At 36.8% G+C, this 19,725-nt stretch overlaps 1 protein-coding gene across 1 annotated transcript in view; it reads right to left on the reverse strand.

Moving 5' to 3' along the window:
* The window catches only part of LOC122792429 (synapse-associated protein 1-like), a 353,118-nt gene that overhangs the window by 48,722 nt on the left and 284,671 nt on the right, over window positions 1-19,725 (reverse strand). The window contains exons 6-7 of the mRNA XM_044060219.1: window positions 11,175-11,320; window positions 3,747-3,805 (exon numbers count right to left, since the gene is read on the reverse strand). Coding sequence (XP_043916154.1) covers window positions 3,747-3,805; window positions 11,175-11,320 — 205 coding nt within the window. The remainder of the gene's footprint in view (window positions 1-3,746; window positions 3,806-11,174; window positions 11,321-19,725) is intronic.

The raw sequence follows: 19,725 nt of genomic DNA on the forward strand, positions 1-19,725 counted from the left end.
TTTTAATGGACAATATCAGGCCAATAAGTGGGGTTTGGCTTTGTTGGCCTGATACTGTCCATTAAAACAACTTCAAATGTCAAAGTCATGGGCAATCAGAATCGCCATATAGCTGAAACACCTGATGTTCATAAAGGTCATTTGCATATATCCCATGTGCCTTTGTTACAGGAGGCTTAGGGGGTCACTCATTGGAAGTTCTAGCTTGGCTGGAGTTTTCATTTAGTTTTTTTCTGATCTGTCTAACAGATGGAACTGCACTAAAATTGGGTAGTTTATTCTGACTTTATTCTGTCTGGGGAGGTGCTCCAAGGTACATCACAGGGACCACTCTTCTTCAAGGTAGCTACGAACATATAGCTTCTTTTCACTGAAAATCTAGGATTTTAGTTTATGCTGGCAATGTAGTACTGTTTTCAGCTGAAAACAAAACTGAAAAGATAACAGAAATTAGAAAAAAATTAGCTCAAAATCCTCAAGACTTCCAAAAAGAGCATGAATGATAGGGACTCTTGCTTCCTCCAATTTCAAATAAGTGCTCAGAGGCATGATTAACAACAGGTATATGAAAGACACCAGGTAGATCAAGATCAGAGACAGACCACGCTCATCACAGGGATGGTATATGGGGTGGGGGGGGGGGGTCGTGGCATCAAATCAAAGTTCCAAACTGTGAAGTTTCATATCCATGTCTCTAGCTCCCACCAATCAATAAATAGGTATATGATGTCTCAGCTAGGCTACAAAACTAGGCATAAGCTCACCCAATGGCTGCTCCTTTTCTGGAGCAGATCAACCTTGCTTGTTGCTGTAGGGAGACACTGTAGAATAAGCCTCAGCAATGACTTCTGCCAATCTACAAAAAAGTTACTCAAGTAACCACTTCTCAAGATCAGGCTGGACAGACTCAAGCTGAATAATATTGTGAAAAATAGAACAAGCACCCTGGGCTATACTCACCTAGCTAAAAACCAAGTGTACAACTCTCCCGGCCCACTGGACTATTGCCAGTGGCAGCCAGAATTGTCTGAAATCCCCACTAATTGAGAATGAGTCCTGTTCATGTGAAGAATGAAACATTGCACAAAATACAAATTTTACTGTAGGAAGACTAGGCCTCAACTAAGATCCCATGAAGAAATTGCAGCTTCCTCTTGGGAAATAAGAGGGACCCTCTCAATAGTCCTGCAAGGACCTCCTCCACCAACAGGCTGGACTGTTTCAGGATTTGGATACATTTAGAGTGACATAGTACTTTACAGAAAATGGCATACAAATACAGCAACTTTGAAGAACAGCTGCAAGAAGTAAGATTTGAACTGTATAAGCAACAAAAAAGCTGTTGAGAATGGGGATGTACATGTTTATGCTTTTGATGTGTTCACCAGGGAGTGTATCATCATGGATGCCCATGATGAGTGATAACTACTAAAAAAGTTAACAAATTCTGATTGGTGGAAATTAACCTAACTGTGAAATCCATCAAAGAAAGTTTCTGATGTTACATACTCCCATATGGAAAGGCACCTTTGGGTTGCATGGATAAAGTCTGCAGTAGCAAAGTACAAGGACTAATGATGTCTGCTGGAAATCTGGAGTGACAGTACAGCAGCTGAGATTGACTTTGCCTGCAGGAAATGATCTCAGATTCCACAGACTCCAACTGTAAACTTGAAATGTTTCCTTTATGAATTTACAAAACAAAACTTTGAGGCATTAAATAAGAGATGTCCCCCCCTCTTTTTTTTTTTTGGAGGGTTTGAAGTTAGAACAATACTGGTGAAATTTGTGGCACTAATGCTACAGTGTAACACAGCACAAAGACCATATGGGAAATAAAATCTTAAAAATAAAAACACATGTGGCCATATATATGATTACAGATATGTGTCACTCCCTTTGATGAATACAATGCAAAAGCTGTTATCTTTCATTTTGCAAAGGTTTGAAACTACAATGCCAAAAAAAATTCTTGCACAATTTTCTAGACATTCTGTATGCAACAGTTTAGCAGTGCGAGACAAGGATGAAAAACAAATAATTTTAGGCTGTCCAATTGTCCACTATATATATTAACAGTATAATGCTGCTTCCAAAGCAGCAACTTTTAGAACTTTCTAGGATGAAATTTACTTCAGTCCCATAATAATTTGTGTACTAAAACCTCAGGTCATTATACTGAAGAGACACTTGGAAGTTATGTTCCTTTCACCAATCAATATCATCAGTTATCTGCTTCTTGCCAGGACATGCAAATTAAAACTGTATTTTAGAGATACCAGAGCATGTGACTTTGGGTAATTTGTGCTAACTAACATATTAGTAAATGGTTTCCAGCCAGTCTCACAGGCTTGCACTGTAAACTCTGGAAGTCTGTGGTAAGGGTATTGCCTGAAGGCACGGTCCAATACATTTGTTTATTACAGAGGTACTCTCTGCTGTGACAGGCCTATTCAATGGTTTGGTGGCAGCAACATGCTGTGTCTTTATGGTAATAATGGTTTGTGGAACAAGTTCAGGGTCACTTTAACAGAAAAAAAGTCTCTTGAGCAAAGTACATTAAAAACAGTGCAACACACAACTTTACAAACTCTCTGAGAGTGACCATTGATCAAAATAATAGGTGTATTTTCTGTGGTTTTCACACGGAGATATGTTTGTGGTCACTAAGATTAACTCATTCCCTCCAATGGAGCTCTGGAAGTTTGCAATGTAACTTCCAATGTGCAGAGCCTAAACTTTTTGACAAAATCAAATTATGCCCTCACATTTCAAATAAATGTTGATATCTCTGGAACCATAGGGGTTACTAAAGAAATGTAAATGCCAAATTCTTCAGCACATACTGTTTTTACAGTGGCAGTATTCCTTAGATTCTAAGTCTTAAATTGGATGTTATAAATCACAGTAAACACTGTAGCTATTAAATTTATAATATTTTGTAAAAAAAACTTACAATATCTCAGCAACCACTCAAGTTACTCAGAAAAGTTTGTTCATCCAGCTGAGTACTTTCCTATGAAGCTAAGCAGTTCTGTCTGTGCTACTTGGTTGTTGAGATATTTAGAGAAACATGACATTTATATCAATATAAATAAATATTATATAACCAGCAATTAAGATTGCTTTACCTGCACTAGACAGAAGTCGCATATCAATGCAGCTGTGTCTGCCATTGTGTAAGGTTTAAGATGGGATATTTTATTATTTTGTATGTAGCTTGGCTTTTGCAATTATTAATACAAATATGAGCAAGCAATATTTGATGCCTAGAAGCATCAGTGGGATGCAGCTGCAGAACCACATGGTGGTGTCACTAGGGTGTAATGAGTTAATGCAGAATACTTCCATAGGTCTTTTAATATTCAAAAGACTGCTGCCATGATATACAAATCTAAATCTTTTCTGCCAGTTTGATGTACTGTTGAGAAGGAGCCATTACCAGAAAACTAAAACAAATAAATAAATAAAAGTTACTCTTCTTACAACTGAGTGTGGAAAAGTCTTTAGTGGATTCCAGCCAAAAAGAAAGTTTTTATTAACTTGCAGAATACATTTCTAATGTCCTAATACAATATACAGTGTAGTAGTAACAAAGGTACCTTATTCTCCATAGCAAAAGTTACTGAAAATCATGTAGTTTTCCACTGCAGTTCTACACTATAAGCAATTGTTGGTTATGTTAAGCTTTGTTTAAACGTGAAGAAAAGTTATGAAAAGCAATTAAATGATAAGGACACACTGACCTGCAATCCTTGTCCGCTGTTCTTTACCGTGATAGCAGATGATGGTGTAGCAGAGTCATCTAAAAATAAAAAGGGACATCAGTGATACATGCCAGTCAAAGGCCATGATACAAATGCCAGTTAGTCACTATTAGATTTTTTTCATTTGTTTTTGTTTGCAAGTACTTTTTGCTCAACTTGCCTGCCAACCATCAGACTCCTAAAAGGTTTTAAGTCTATTTGTTTATTCCAATTATTGCTAGCAAGGAAGATAGACAACCAGAGGTGGTCAACATTCAGGCAGCCATGATGTCTGTTTGCTCTCCTGCAAAGTGCCTTACCTTAAACTGCCATCACACCAGATGGGCAGCTCTACCCTATTGCCTGCAGGTCTGGATTCACCCCTAAACTACTTTTAAGGGTGGCTTCTATTTTTTTCAAGTTGGAAGCCTACCAGGCTAACCTGTGTTGTGTCCCTCCTGTCATGATGCATGAGGAGATCTGCATAGCCTCTAACTCCAGCACTGTGGCATCCTGAATGAGCATTACTTAAAAATGCAGGCCTTACTGGCTATGTGCTTCTGCACATGCCCTAATGCTGCTACAGCACATGCTTGGTGGGTACATTTTCCCAGTGTGTTGCTATCAGTCAAGGACATCCATCTCTGCTGAGTGTTCATATATCACAACACACAACTGCTGTCCCCATCTCGCTCATAACAGGCAAAGTAGCATCAGCTACTCAGTCCCGTAGTCCTTACACAGGCTTTTCTATATACCTAAGCCTCTATTTAAACTTTAGTCAGATTGGTTGCAGTTATGGCTTTACCTCTCTGCTTCACGCAGCTGAATTTTTTTCCTCTAGCTTTTGTAGTGTTCACCTTTTACCTTAAACCTACTTTGTATAAACCTCTACCTACAGAACTCCCTGATCCACTTTCAAACTTAGCTCACTAGCACATGATGATTTATCTCCTGTTATCCAGTGGGCAATGAGAAGTTATTTCACTTTCCATTTTTAACTGTCTTGTTCATTATTTTTTAACCTCTATTTCTGAAGAAACAGAAGTTGGTAGCAAAAAAAAAGACAAACTTGTCTATTCCACATGTAACATTTCAAATGAATGTGTAAAGTACAGCTGTGTTAGGTACCCAACCATAACATTAGATCAGTAAATCATAGCATTAATGTTTACCCACTTGCATTCTTTTCTTTGCCATACTTTGCGGGTGCGTTCCATCAGTCTGAGGACCAGCACTAATTTCAAGTCAAAATTCTATGGAACCTTAGCTGCACACAAATATCTTCTCTGAACATAAAACTGTATAAAATAGGGTACTGAAGGGATTACTACCGGGCCTATCCTGTTGGGTATTAATTTCACAGACATCAAAGCCAGTATCTAAGAAGTGCGGTTGAACAAGTTTGCTGATGACTGCAAGCTGGAGACAATTACCTACTCACCTATTGATACTAAGTAGCTCTAGCAAGGGCTAGAATATACACGTCTGGTGCACTAAAATAGTCAAACTACAAGTGCAGCATAGTTGTGTTTGTCAAAAGAAGCTGTTCCTGCTTCATATCTTATAAATACTGCACCTCTTCAGAAAACCATGGCCAAAAGAGTAGCTGTGGACAACTTTCTCTCTCATTGATCATCACGGTTCCACCATAGTCTGGTATTTCTTTTATCTGGCTCAGTTAATTTCCAAGGAAATACATCAAAATCTAAAGAAGTAATCCTACTGTGTATGTTTCCCTTAACAGACCTATCACTGAGCACGGTGCCCCCTTTGGTATGTACAAATCCAAGGAAGTTACTCAAAAGCAAAGGCCCCAAGGATTCCTAACAAAGAAAAAAAAGAACTTACACTTTTAAATTATAACGATCGAGTAGCACGATTCTCCTTATAGTCCACAGCCTACTGACTGCTCCAAAGTGACCTGTGTCTCACTTTCTGAGCCATGAAATACACAATACTATTTGACTTGCGTTTTCTTCAAAAAAAAAAAAAAACAGCACTAGGGACTAAAAATCCACACCAGCAAAAAAAAAAAAACACCACACACACACACACACACACACACACACACACACACACACAGATTCACTCACTCACTCACTCACTCACTCACTCACTCACTCACTCACTCACTCACTCACTCACTCACAAACATATTACTTACTGATCAACTGCTACTTACTGATCAACTGCTTAAAAGTACTGTGCATTAAAACAAAAGTAAATACAAACATGCCCAAATGAGGTATACCACATGCCAAAAATATGAACATGAGACAAAAATGAATAAACAAGTTAAATATGGAAGAATATTAAAAGATTAACTGGAATAAAGGAGTCCTGAGTGACTTCTTAAAATGAGTCAGCACTACGGCTTCCCAAAGTACTGAGGTAGTAAATTCCAAAGAAGAGAGACCTAATAAGCAACACTACTGAATCTCAGAGGACTCCAGCAATATATTCAGAATCACTAACAGCCCCCTCAGTGGATGAGCAAAGGGCATGGACTAGATGGTCAGGTACAAGTGATGTGGTAGATAGGACCCATGTTCTATAGGACCAAAATTGACAAGGCCACAACCTTGTGGACAATATGAGATCACAGAAAGTAAAGGTTCCTAAAGAAGAGAGTGAAACAATGGTAATGAGAAGAGATAGTTAATGGCCTGACAGTATTGCTCTGCACCCTCTCCAAATGATCAAGGCGGAGTCCAGACACCCCAAGCACAGAGAACTGTAACAGTCAAGGCACAAGAAAATGAAGACATCAACAAACACGGCTGGTTATACATGGAATCAGGTGTTTTATTTGTGTAAAATCTTCGCAGCTAGAACCACAAGGGCTTATTAACCACTGACAGTTGATCTTTAAGTTTAAATTTGGAATCAAGGATTACCCACTGCCTTTGCCTCTACAACACAGTTTCAAGTGCATCTCTTACCATTGACACTCATAATACTGATTGCTGACATGATGAAAAAATACAGAAAATGCAATAGAAGAGTGAATATGGAACATCACTCCGCTTCTTTAAACTTGAACTTATATATACTAGCTCTGATATCACTATGCCTCAGAAAAGGGAATATTGTGAGAAATGGCTATTTTGAACTTAATGTATTTAAGTCCATTTTTTTCATCCATTCAGGCTCAGAATTACAGGATGCATTGAAATGGATTGGGACATTTCAAACAATTACCATAACACTGGCATCCCACCATGTCATGTACAGTCATGCCAACAGCTGATTACTAACCATCTACTCATGAATACATCCCACATCATCTGCAAGGGACTTTAAAAAATACACAGTATTCTGAAGGAAGAACAGGAAAAGCACCGGGTTATCAGCAGCACCAATGGTACTTCATTCTGCCAAAGGCAGCACATACACAGTGAAAAACACAAAGTCTAAAATGGCACCCTATGAAATGCTACAGTCCATTATTAAGGTGAGGAGAAACTGACTGCAGAGACTAACCTCTGACACCATAGATAACAGATAAAGCTAATAATTCTTGACAAACCACAGTAAGTACTACAAATGGGTCAAATACCACTAAGAGCTCACGAAGATCCAAAAATGAGTTAGTAGTTCCAGTGATCTTGCACAATGAAGGGATCCTTAACAGTTTGGGTGAGAGATGCCTCAGTAATTTATAGAGTTTGAAATCCAGATAGAAATAAATCATAGACATCATGTTCCTTAACATATGAGTTAAAATGTATCTGTGCCACCCTCTTAAAAACCTTATTATGAAATAAAAGGCTTTAGATGGGTGATCAGCAACTGGGATCATCAAGGTTTATAGCAGCCTCGAGGTCCCTAAAGTCTCCCTTAATAGAGTTACTATTAAGACACCCAACAAAAGGGTGGAAAGCAATTATTTGGTAAAGAAAGGATTCAAAGACTTGCAGACAAGATATACATCCAGTCTGGTAGGGCAAGGGTTGAGTTCACTCAATCTGATGCATACACGAAACCCTGGAAATAAAATCATGGTAATACGGCAGAGAGTTAAAATTATGGTAGACTTCCTAGCCAAAAGCTGCCTCTGTCCTTGCTAAACACCATACATAAATGTGGAGAAATACCTATTCATACCTTACATCTCCTTACTCTCCCTTCTTCACTCACTTTCTTACTTCTATCAGTTTCTCCCCCGGCTTTCTCTCTAAATATACAATAAGCCTGCTCTTCTCTCACTTTGTATTGCAATTCCAGTTTGTATTACACTAACATCTTTAATTACTCTATAAACTGACTAAAGTTCTCTAACTATTAAACCATTGTCATATAACTTGTATCTATTCTTAACCAATGTTTTCATATTATGTTTAATTTGGAGTAATTATTTAAACTGTAGCTGTTTTTGCATTATTTTTAACGACAGCAAAATTATTATTCTTAAAAAGTTTTGTAATACTTTGCTTTTCTTCCCAATGAAAATGAGCTCATACCCAGTCAGACTTTTCTGCTAATCAAATGTCAATAAATAAAATAAATATGGTAACGTGATAAAGTGTGAAAAGAAATGACCAATAAACTGAGATGACTCCGCTCTTGCTTCACCATCACAGTGCAGTGCAATGCCCACAGTACTCCCACCTCTGTATCTATTCAATGGTCAATTTCCCAATCCACTTTACCCTCACTAGTGGCCAAGACCACAATATACTTACCCTCCATTCTATTCCAATACAGAACTATGACCTTTGATCTACAGGTACTGATTTTCACCCTAGTGCCTCACATTTAGTAATGGAGTATAACTGTGCACTATAAAGGTCAGGGTCAGTTAAGATTAAGGCAACAGCATTACCTGAAAACAACAAAGATCTAACTGTTATGCCCCAAAACTAGATATTATCCACATTTTGGATGTATCTTGATATCTTTCTTATGCAAATCATGAACCGGTGGAGTAACCACAGCATTCCAACAATATCCAGCACCTTCAGCATTTTTGGATGGCTCTAATGCACTCATCTGGCTTTGTTAACTTTCTTAAACTGCTGCACTCACCTCTACATGAACAGACTCACTCTCACCACTTGCATTTGGCACTGTTTCCTTAAAAGAGGCCATGTCCATAAGATTCAACAGTTCCTTAAAATGTTCCTCCCACCTCCTGACAATGTCCACAGTTAGGATCAGTGCTTCTGCACCCTTGTTGAGAACAGCCTGATCAACTATAACTTGATGTTTTATCAAAACATCTATGTGTGTGTCCAGAATTCACTCTCTATGGCCTCATCAAACTCCTCCTCCTATATTATGGCCGTTTCTTACTGCCATAGCTGCTGTCCTCCTCTCTATTCGCACTGATCAGTGAAACAGAGATACCCCCAAACTGCTAACAGTACAAAGAAGGCTTTCTTTAACTTGACAACTTATCCCTCTGCTGCTGCCCACCAAGGGATTCCCTGCAATACTCCCATTAGAAACGTTATACCTCTTTGTCTGTCTGTTTATCTACACACATACAAAGTGCATATGCATGTGTGTGAGTATTTGTATAAACATGCATATAAGCATGTATGTATATATCTGTGCATGTATGATACACTGTATCTATGCACATAAATAAACAAATTCAGCATTCACTACAGCATGTTACATCAATGGCTCAGGAAAGTGTACTAAGTAGCTAAAATAATGCAGTGTTAAGGAAGCGAGATTAAACAGTAAGAAAATAAGAATGTTGGGTGCTTTTCTTCACCCTAGATAACTACACCTTTCAAAATGCAAAGTGGCAGAAAATAATGCCTTAACATCAGCTAACACAGCAAATGCATTAACATATACACAGAATAACTTATTTGTGAATTAACATGCATTCTTCAGTAGTTTCTCAAAAAGTTACAGTTGACAAGGATATAAATATGTTCAACAAACGGAAATAGCTATCAAGCAACTTAATCTCACTGAGAATTTGTAGGCTTACTGCTCCTCAGCTAGAATGGCTTACATATCATACATGCAGTGTTTTGTGACACATACTTCCTGCAAACAGTTGGCTGGGTAAAACACGCCTCAGCATAGTTCCAGAAGTTATTATCAACAGCACAAACTCATGTGTGGCAAGCTAAAAAAGCAATCAACTTCAGTTCGAAATATAGAAAATCACCGTCTTTGGCACTCCAGTTTGAAATATGTAAATGTCCAAACTGTAAGGTTGACGACAGTTGCTGTTTATTTTCAACAAAACTAAATAAAAAAAATGCATGCTGCTCAACATTTATTCCCAGCAGTGAAATTACAGAATGGATAAGAAAATCAATTTTGAGAACTTCAAACTGTAACTTGAAATGAAAGCTAAGCTACACTCATACTAGAATATATTTTATTTCAAATTTCCACAAACTATGACTTCTAATTCAGAAATAAATCCTTCACTTAAGAATTTTTGCCATTTTTTTCTCTGCCTGATTATACTCCCGGTTATTCCTTTTTTGGTATATATAATTGCATCTGTAAATATTTATATGTTACCTGCAGCTGTTCAACCGCTCTTTGCTCATTTCTAAGGTGACAGTGTTTACTTGCTCCTGTTTGCATGTTACCTATGTTACATAGGTTACTGACTGATATATGGGCTTGAACTGTAGTCATCATTATGTAGTCGGAGTCTTTAATGTTCCTGAGATAAAATGAAAGCATTTTTGCCCTGGTTGTTCTTTCTCTAAGTTACAGTGACCTCTGGGTAAGAATATATAAGAAGAGTATGATGGGTGAAGTCGCACATGAGGGATGCAGGGGGGCTTGCTCCTTGGGAAAAAAAAAACAAGTAATCTTAGGAGGCTGCATTTCTGTGAGTTACCATTTGTGCAGTTGAATGTGTATAGACTGTTTGTGTATTCTAGGTAGTACCTGCAGGTGGGAAAATGATCAAAGGAGTACAAATTATCAACCCATGTTCCAAGGTATTTAACAGCATTCTCATTCTGTAGGAACAGACAGAAATAATACGTTGGGAGTACATGTCAAACATGGGCACACTGGAGAACGGCAACTATTACATATTAAACCTCAAATCACTTGCACGAGTTCAAACATTTAATCTCCTTTGAGAATTTTCAAACTCTCATTACTCTTATATAATTCTAAGCACCTAATTTACCTTAAGTACCTTTCTCAACCCTGTACCTCTGCTATGACTCTCAATACCTCACTTGTCATGTGTACTGCCCTAAATTTACAACTGCAGGGAAACTGAATACCTCATTTACCCTGTTTACCATTTCAAATACATAACTCTTGTACATATTCCATCACTTGATTTGCCCTGGGTACCTTCTTAAATTCCATATCAGTCACATTTTGTGGCACACATCTTCATTCTGCATAGAACTATGATCCTACCTGCTCTGACAATGCTGCTCTCAAGCAACTAAAGTTTTTAAGTCAATAACTGCTCACCTGTTTTGCAAGTGTCTATCTTGTGTTCATCCTTCCCAGTCCTGGTAGCTGCGGCAGAATGTAGAGCCAATGAGGACAGTTCTGCTGATTGTTTGATCAAAGACACTCTGTAAAAATAATTCCTCCAAAAGGTTTCTTCTTTCACTCTTTGAAATGAAAATATATGAAAGGAAAAATACAGCCTTATTAGTCAATGATGTTTTATCATCATGTGTATGAAATTATCTTTACTAGTAAGAGTTGCAACCCTTAACCAAGAAGGATGTTTTATTATACTGCTGTTAAGCAGCTACTTTTTAATAATAATTCTACAGCACAAAAAACTTTTAGAACAATGACCTAGGCAACATAAATTAGAAAGGGTTGTCACCAAACCTAGGGAGCCTATAATAAGAAAAATAACCAAAGATACTGTAGAAGTAGAGAAATTTTGGAAACTTTATGAAACTTGTATAAAACAGAGCAATTTAGCAACAAAGAAAGAGCACAAATACAAATACTTATGGAAGACTTAATTATGCCAAAGTTAGAGGCAGATGAGCCTCAACCACTAACAGTTAACATAAAAGGAGATGAAAAAAAAAAGTGATGTATAATCAGTCTCCAGGAACAGATGGTATTCCTATGGAAGTTTGGAAGTTAGATGGGAAGAAAGTGATAACAATTGTGAAGATTTTGTTTAACAGTATTTTAAAGGGAGTAGAAGCGCCATCTTGGAAGAAAGTTGTGGTTGTATTACCTAAAGATGGCAGACACTCATCAGACCCAGCTTTGTATAGCTCCATTTCAATTTTAAACCATGATTATAAAGTGTTTTATGTCTATACAAGAAAAATGAATGGCAAAGGTGTTGCTAAAAATTGAAAGTTATGGATCAGTGTGGTTTATGGCTGGGAGGTAAGCATTTGACATTAAAAGGACAAGGATAATCCAGAGGGAAGCAGAATGAAAGAAAATACTGCTGTTGTTGGTGGATCTTGATGCAGAAAAAACATTTGACAGCATAAGCTAGGATTTTGCGAGTAGGGCAATGGAAGCATTTGCATACCCTGATACAATAATAAGATTAATTAGGAGGATATATGAAGGATCAGAGGCAAGAATCAAAGTAGGGGGATTCATCTCTGATAACGTGTTTGAACAGACCAACCAGGCAGGGGTGTCCTCTCTCACCTTTGTTATTTATGTTATATTTAGAGTCACTGGTAAAGAAAATAAGGGACTCAGAAATGGAAGGGTATAATTGCCATGGTAATTAAGAAAAGTTGGATTTATTTGCAGATAATATTATTTTGTACCTGATCATTTCAGAAAAGGACATCTCAGTGTTGTGGAACAATTTGAGACAGTTTCAAGTCTTTTTGGGATATAACATTAATGACAATAAAACAAAGGTTATAGCTGTAAATTAATTACCCACACACATATTGGTACAGAAATACTCATATTTGCTGGGACATGATAACATGTAGTATTTAGAAGTATGGATTAAAAAGGCTTATGTTATGGCAGCTAAGGATACATGGGAAGAGACTAAACAAAAGATAATTCAAAAACTGAGAAACTGAAAGTTCTTGTTTACACATGTGGATAGTAAGATGCAAGCCGTGAAAATGTTTTTAGTCCATTTAGTTTTATATACAGGTCAGGCATATTTTTATCAAGCAGAGGAGAGGTTGTGGACAGAAAATAATAATGAGCAAAGGAATTAATCTGGGAAGAGAAAAGGTCAAGAGTTACATGGGATAAGTTGATCCTTTGAAAAGAACATGATGGTTTAGGATTACCTGATTTTAAGGAATATTTTAGAGCTGCACAATTAAGGCTCATATACATAACACAAGTAGAATCTTATAATTGAAAATAGAAAGGAATGATGATGAAGCAGGGAGAAGTTCAAGAAAATAGAAAAAGAGAGTGGGATTTTCAATGTTGTTGTTGTTTTTTGATTTTTGCCGGTTAGGGGTCGCCACAGCGGAACTCCAGTCCGCTAATGATTGGCAGTAGATTTTTACGGTGCCGAGTTGTCAGCTCGACGCTCAACCTTTAACGAAGGCACGCCCATTCACGCATGTCTTTCGGAACGCCACTGGGGAGGATATGCAGACTCCACACAGAAGGCACTTCCCGCACTCCAGCCGAGAATCAAATGGGAGAACCTCTTGCTGTGAGGCAACAATGCTACCACTGCACCACCGTGTAATGTAGAGAGAGATTTTCAATGCAGATCCTTAAGGAGAATAATAACCACACAGGACAATATTTTAATAAAGTAGCAGAAGTTATTCCAATAACTAAGTCAACATGAGAAAGGAGTAAGGAGATTTTGCCAGTAGCATGACTGCAAGTAAGGGTACAGGAAATAAGGCAAGAAGGGCTGGAACTTACTGGAGAAAAAATGACAAAGAAACCAAGGTACTGGGAACAAATAACTACAGAGAGAATGGTAAAAGAATGGGATGAGGCTAAGATGACATCTGGACTGCAGACTACAGACTGCCTTCCCTAACAGGGTCTGATGTCAGAGTATAGGCAAAGAAAAACAGACAGGGAATCTTAAGTGAAAGACCTACTCTGGAAGACTTGTTAGATGAATCTAGAACAGAAAATGCTGTTAAAAAGGGATAGTTAGTAGAGTATATAAATATTGCATGATAACTGTAAGAATAAATTAGAGGTTAGAAAAGACTGGAAGAAAAATGGAAGGGCATATATATATATGGCTCCCAAGTAGGCAACAAAAAATGTCCAGAAGATTTATGATCTTTGCTTGGAAGATTTTGCATATGTATTTTTATACCACAGGTAGACTTCAAAGAATTCTTCCTCAGGTAGATAGCAAGTGTTGGAGGTATGATGGGGAAGAAAGAGATAAATGGGAACATATGTTTTGTGAGGGAAAAGAGTTGACAGATTTTAAAAAATTCCTGCAGATTACTGTGTCAGAAATACTGTGTGAAGCAAATGGCTGTAACTTAGGAAATTATTCTTTTGAGCTGGGACATGGGATCTGAACTGCCTAAACATACTAAGGCTCTATCAAGTTTAATTCTGGTGCCTTCAGAAAAGCAATTACTAGAAAATGGAAGTCAAAGTATAATCAAACTGTATTTAAAGTATTAAATATTATAAAAGATATAAAAGAACTGGAAGAGGGGATCTTTAGAAAAGGGGAGGAGCAAATTACATAGAAAGAAATTGAAATTGTGGGAACAATATATGCAAAATAATGTTCAGGAGGAGGAGGAGGAGTGAGGTTTAAGAGAAGGCAGGAATTCAACTATATAATGTTGGACTGATGATAGATACAAAGAAAGAAAACATATGCAAATTATATGTGGCACCCCCTCTACCCCCGACCAGTAATCAAGAAGCCTTAATCCTCATCAATGACACCGGTGAGAGGAGGTCACTAAAAACAGGAATGAATTTACACAGTATTTTCACATGCAGCACTCTGCATCAAGCACAATTTCCCCCAAGAGCACACAGGGAACATGCTCCAGACCTGGGACTGGATTCTCTGTCTCTCCAGATCCCAAACATGACTTACTTTGGAGCGCTGTGTCACAGTTCCAAGTAGCTGGCACACCCACACCTGGGTATTTCACGCACACACACACACACACACACACACACACACACACACACACACACACACACACACACACACACACACACAAAACCACACTCCTGGGAAAGGCTGGTACAGATTTACTAGCTGTACTCCTTCCGCCCAGACTATAATGTAACCTATGCCACCAGTCAACCACTCTCAGGCTCTTACAAGGGTATCCAATTATACTGAGTAAATCAATACTAATATAAATGGCAGAGTGCAAGCAAAGCTTTTGGAAGGGGCCAAGCCATCACTAAAATAAGCACAAGTACTCTCAAGATGTTAAAAGTATTCTCCATAAGACCAGCCACAATGAAAAATATAAAATAAATAATAAAAGAGAAAACATGAGAATATTAAATATGTAAGTACAATAAACAACAGAGTTTCAATCACAGGAGAAATAAAAATAACACAGTTGGACAGATTCAAACAGATGAGAAAAACAATAATTAACTAAACTTACTGTATTTCTTGACTTTCTAAAGAATAACTTTTCCCTAGCTAACTTAATTAATACAACAAGGCAAGATTAGATGCTGACTTGCTTAATTCCCCAAGGCAAGGTGACGAGCTTCAAAACTAAACTGAACTCAACTAAGTATATAGATCTTTTTATCATTTCCAAAGAAAACAAAACAAAAACTGCTGGGAGAGTTCCTTTCTCTCAGTCCTGGTTATAGAATGATATCACATTTGACCACCTGATTCTGATATAGTACACACTGAAGAGCTTTGCTAATATCTGTTGTAGATCTGAAAGGTATAGAAAAATATCAAAAACTTTTCTTCCCTTCCAGAATTCTTTGTTTAAACATAAATATTCAATCAGTTATAATAACACTGTTGATACATTTTAACACAAGCATCTGTAGAAGTCGATGTGACAGTCAAATGACACAAAATTATTTACAAAACCCTAGCTAACTCTGGTGGTATATGTTACACATGTACTGCCCTACTCTCCCTGGCATAGATGGCAACACCCCACATCATCACATCATAGTGTATTTAAATGGAAGAAAAATGATTTGTTTTCTTTTCTGTTATTTTATGTTCTCTAGGTCTTAAGTGATAATTTAATAACGATGTTTAAAACATATAGGAAGGATGCTTATTTAACAATGATCTCTTTCTTTTCTGCAGAAGCACTGAGGCAGAAATGTATTGAAGCTCACTGTAAAGCAGGTAGTACCAATCAAATGCTGACCATTCAGAATAGTTCATAAGATAAAATACATGTAATGTACCTGGTTAACATACCTCCCACTTCTTAGCGCAAAAATCTTGATAAAGAAAAAATAACAGAGGAACTTCTTACAAACGTAGAAAGTTGCTAGAATAACAGGGATTCATATTAGTCAGCATCTTCTGACAGATATGAAGTCTGAAACTCACGTCATTTAGAGATTTCAGTTCTTGATGATTTGCCAGAAAATCACAGAATTTATGAGGAACAGACCAACATATGAGGCGAAAATCTAGATATCCAGTGAAAACCTGGACAGTACAGAGGTATGCTGGTTAACAATAAACGTGGAAAATATAACAGCAGGATCTACCTTCTGAAGCAGACTAATTTTCACAAGGCAATACATACATTATATATATATATATATATATATATATATATATATATATAAAGTTCAAATAGGAAAGGCAGTGACATGTTTTAGCAGTGGCCTACAAAACAGCTCATAGTAATCCAATGTGATTCAGTAAGAAGAATGCTAAAAGGTTAGTGCATAAATGTGTGACATTTCCCACTTTATCTATTATGACTTCAGATCGAAGAGCATCGTTAATCTGAAATTTAAAAACAACAAATTTACAAAGTATTTCTAAACATTTATCAATGATCACAAAGTCATGTTTTTTTCTATACCAAACATATTAATACTACCACAAAGTAAACTGATACTTTGGTGTAATGCTAACAAACAACTGTCTAAACCTCCCTTCTACACGAAAGAATACTCTGTTCTATATAGTATATACTGACTTTTCAAACTACTGCTAGCATGATTATTAGCTTGAATAAAAGCTGCAAGAATAATATAAAATATAAAGGGTTAATTTAGAAATAGTGTAAAATGCTGAAAAATAAGTAGTAGTAAATGTGCTGGCATAGCATAGTTAAAATTTGGCATCCATGTAAAGGAGTATGTTATTGAGAAACAAAGTCTGTAAAAACGACTGCGCATATGGCAGCTAAAAGGACATCTGCAAAGTAAAGAAATGTAACATCAAGTTTCAGATAGAGCTGGAACACCACGTTTCAGATAATGCAAGACTGAGTTTTCATGGATCATCAAACTACAAAGAAGCAAGGACAAGGAAACAAAGGAAAAACTGTTATGCAAAGAAAGAACTGTTTTACATCAGACTCTGGAAAAATACCAGATCCTCTGGTATAAATGTAACTATACTTAAACAGACTTTGGGAATTTGCTATAGAGAGCTGACAGCATATGTGTTGTGTGTTTGTTGAACCAAAAGTCAAATGTAACAGAAATGTACTAACTAAAGCAGTTTACTGAAGCAGTTTGCCTCCGTGTATTTATTGTACTTAGTACAATCCAGTATTTAAAAGTAGTTGGTTATACTAAGAGTTAATATACTGTGGTATGCTTGCATGCAAATATAAATAACAAAAAGCAACCAACAGAAGAAAGCACAAAATTCTTCACTACATCTCTCCAGCTCAGCCAGATTACCATTCTCTTCAAACCAACAATACTCATACACTGCCAATAATTTTTATTTTATTTATTTGTTAATGTTACATTTGTTAACCAGGATGGTCCGACTGGAAACAGGTCCATTTTCAGTGGAGGCCCAGGGAGAAAAGCTTAAAATTTTACACAACATGTTAAAATACAGTATACAGAGAATTTTCAAACAATATGTTAAAATACGGTATACAGCAGAAGACATTAACTAAGTATATACAGTTTTGTGGCACAGCAGTCACAATACAAATTCCCAGCAATTTTTTAATAGCATTTCTATTTACTTTTAGCTCCACTCCTCATACGTTTTTAGCTTCTGCATCCTTACCCTCACTCAACAACAGCATAAAAGATGAAGACATTACATTAATAATTTTTATGTCACTTCCAGCTGTACATATACCACTTAAGCAAGCAAAACTAAAAGTCTGTTTTAAATTAGTCAAGTAAGTCAGGCTGGGTTACCTGACCACATCATTTTCTCCACATCAATGCCAGAAATTTACTTTTGGGACAAAGTGTATTGTTATTTTGATAATATTTAATGAGAAGTCAAGGCATAAAATATTCATTACTATGTATTTTAAGCTTGTAAGATTTTAATCTTAAATCCCCAAAACTTTGACCCATGCTTTATCATAAGTTCATTAGATCAAGTTTTCAAGCCTTACAGCTTTCAAGGAAAGCTGCATCAGAAATTGTTGGATCAAACACCATAGACCAGCTGAACCTTTCAAACACTTTTACTAAACTATTTGCATCTCTGATATATTCAGGTAATTGATTCCATAACTGTATGATCCTATGTGTTAAATAACAAGTTTTTTTATTATATAACTCTAAACAAAGCTTTAAATTATATGTCTTTACATTATTATATACTTCCAAGCCCAATAAAGACTGAAGAAAAGAGTAATTAAACACATTACAATCAACTAAAAATCACCCCTTGATATATCTATAGTGGAGGATGTGACGAGCCTTCTTTACCCTGGGGCAGTAACTAAGGAGTCTCAATCCTTACTACTGTCTCTGGTATGGGAGTGTCACTAAAAGCAGGGATAGAAATACACTATTTCCCCTAAGATTACACCAGGAACAGGTTCCAATGCCTGGGACTGGACTATATGCCTCACTCCAAGTCCCCAAATGAGTCCCCACACTGACCACTGCAGAACACTGTGTCCCATTTCTAGGTATCTGACACATTCACTCTTAAATGTTTGATATTCACACATTCATGCACTCTTCGGAAAGACTGACACAGGTTTATCTGCTGTGTTTCTTTTCCCAAATTACAAGGTAATGGCTGCCACCAGTCAAATGCCACAATACTCCTCAAAAGGGCTGTTCAATTATATTGGGTAAAATAAACAATGAAACAAATGGTAGCATGTATTCCAAGCAGTAAGGATTTTCGGAGCGGGCCTGGTGTTATCACAATAAGCATTAACACTATCAAGTTATTAAAAGTATTTACTAATTAACCAGCCAAGATGACAGGTAGTAAAACATTTAATAATAAATAAAAGTTTTAAAACATGTAAATACTGAATAACTGATTCCAAAGAACATCAGAGTTTCACACACAGGAAATATGAAAATAATACTGTAGGATAGATCTCACATTGATTTTAGAAAACTTCTATCTATTTGTAGCTCCCTGAATATCTGAAGATTAACTATTCCTATCTAATCTAAATACTTTAGCAAGGCAAAACTATATGAAAAATTATGTCCACACTCCAGGCTGTTGTCTGTCCTCAGCAACTGCAACTACTACTCTCCTAAAAACAACTGGACTACTACTGCTGAACAGCTCTGGAAAACAACTGAATGGTAAAATTGAACAAATGACTCAAAACCTGCTTTTATAGCAGATCTTTTTCAAAACTAACAGGGAGCTGCCATGAGAATTCTACTCTCTCATATCAGACTTTGAGAAGTAAACAAACAGCTGCAGTGAAGATTCTATTCTCCTAGCCTTGGCATAAAATTACATCACATCTAGGTCAGCTGACTCTGGCAGAGCATGCATTCAGAATTTTCCCCACAAATAACACATACATTTGGTTAGCCAGAAGAACACTTTTTGATATTCAAACATCTTGCATAAATTGGAGTGATAATCAAAAGACAAACTTATTTACAAAATTACAGCAAATCATGCTAGCACATACAACACAGTGTACTTTAAAAT

Source organism: Protopterus annectens, chromosome 1.part2 (assembly GCF_019279795.1).
Source record: "Protopterus annectens isolate FY-2018-M chromosome 1.part2, PAN1.0, whole genome shotgun sequence".
Lineage (NCBI taxonomy): Eukaryota > Metazoa > Chordata > Ceratodontiformes > Protopteridae > Protopterus > Protopterus annectens.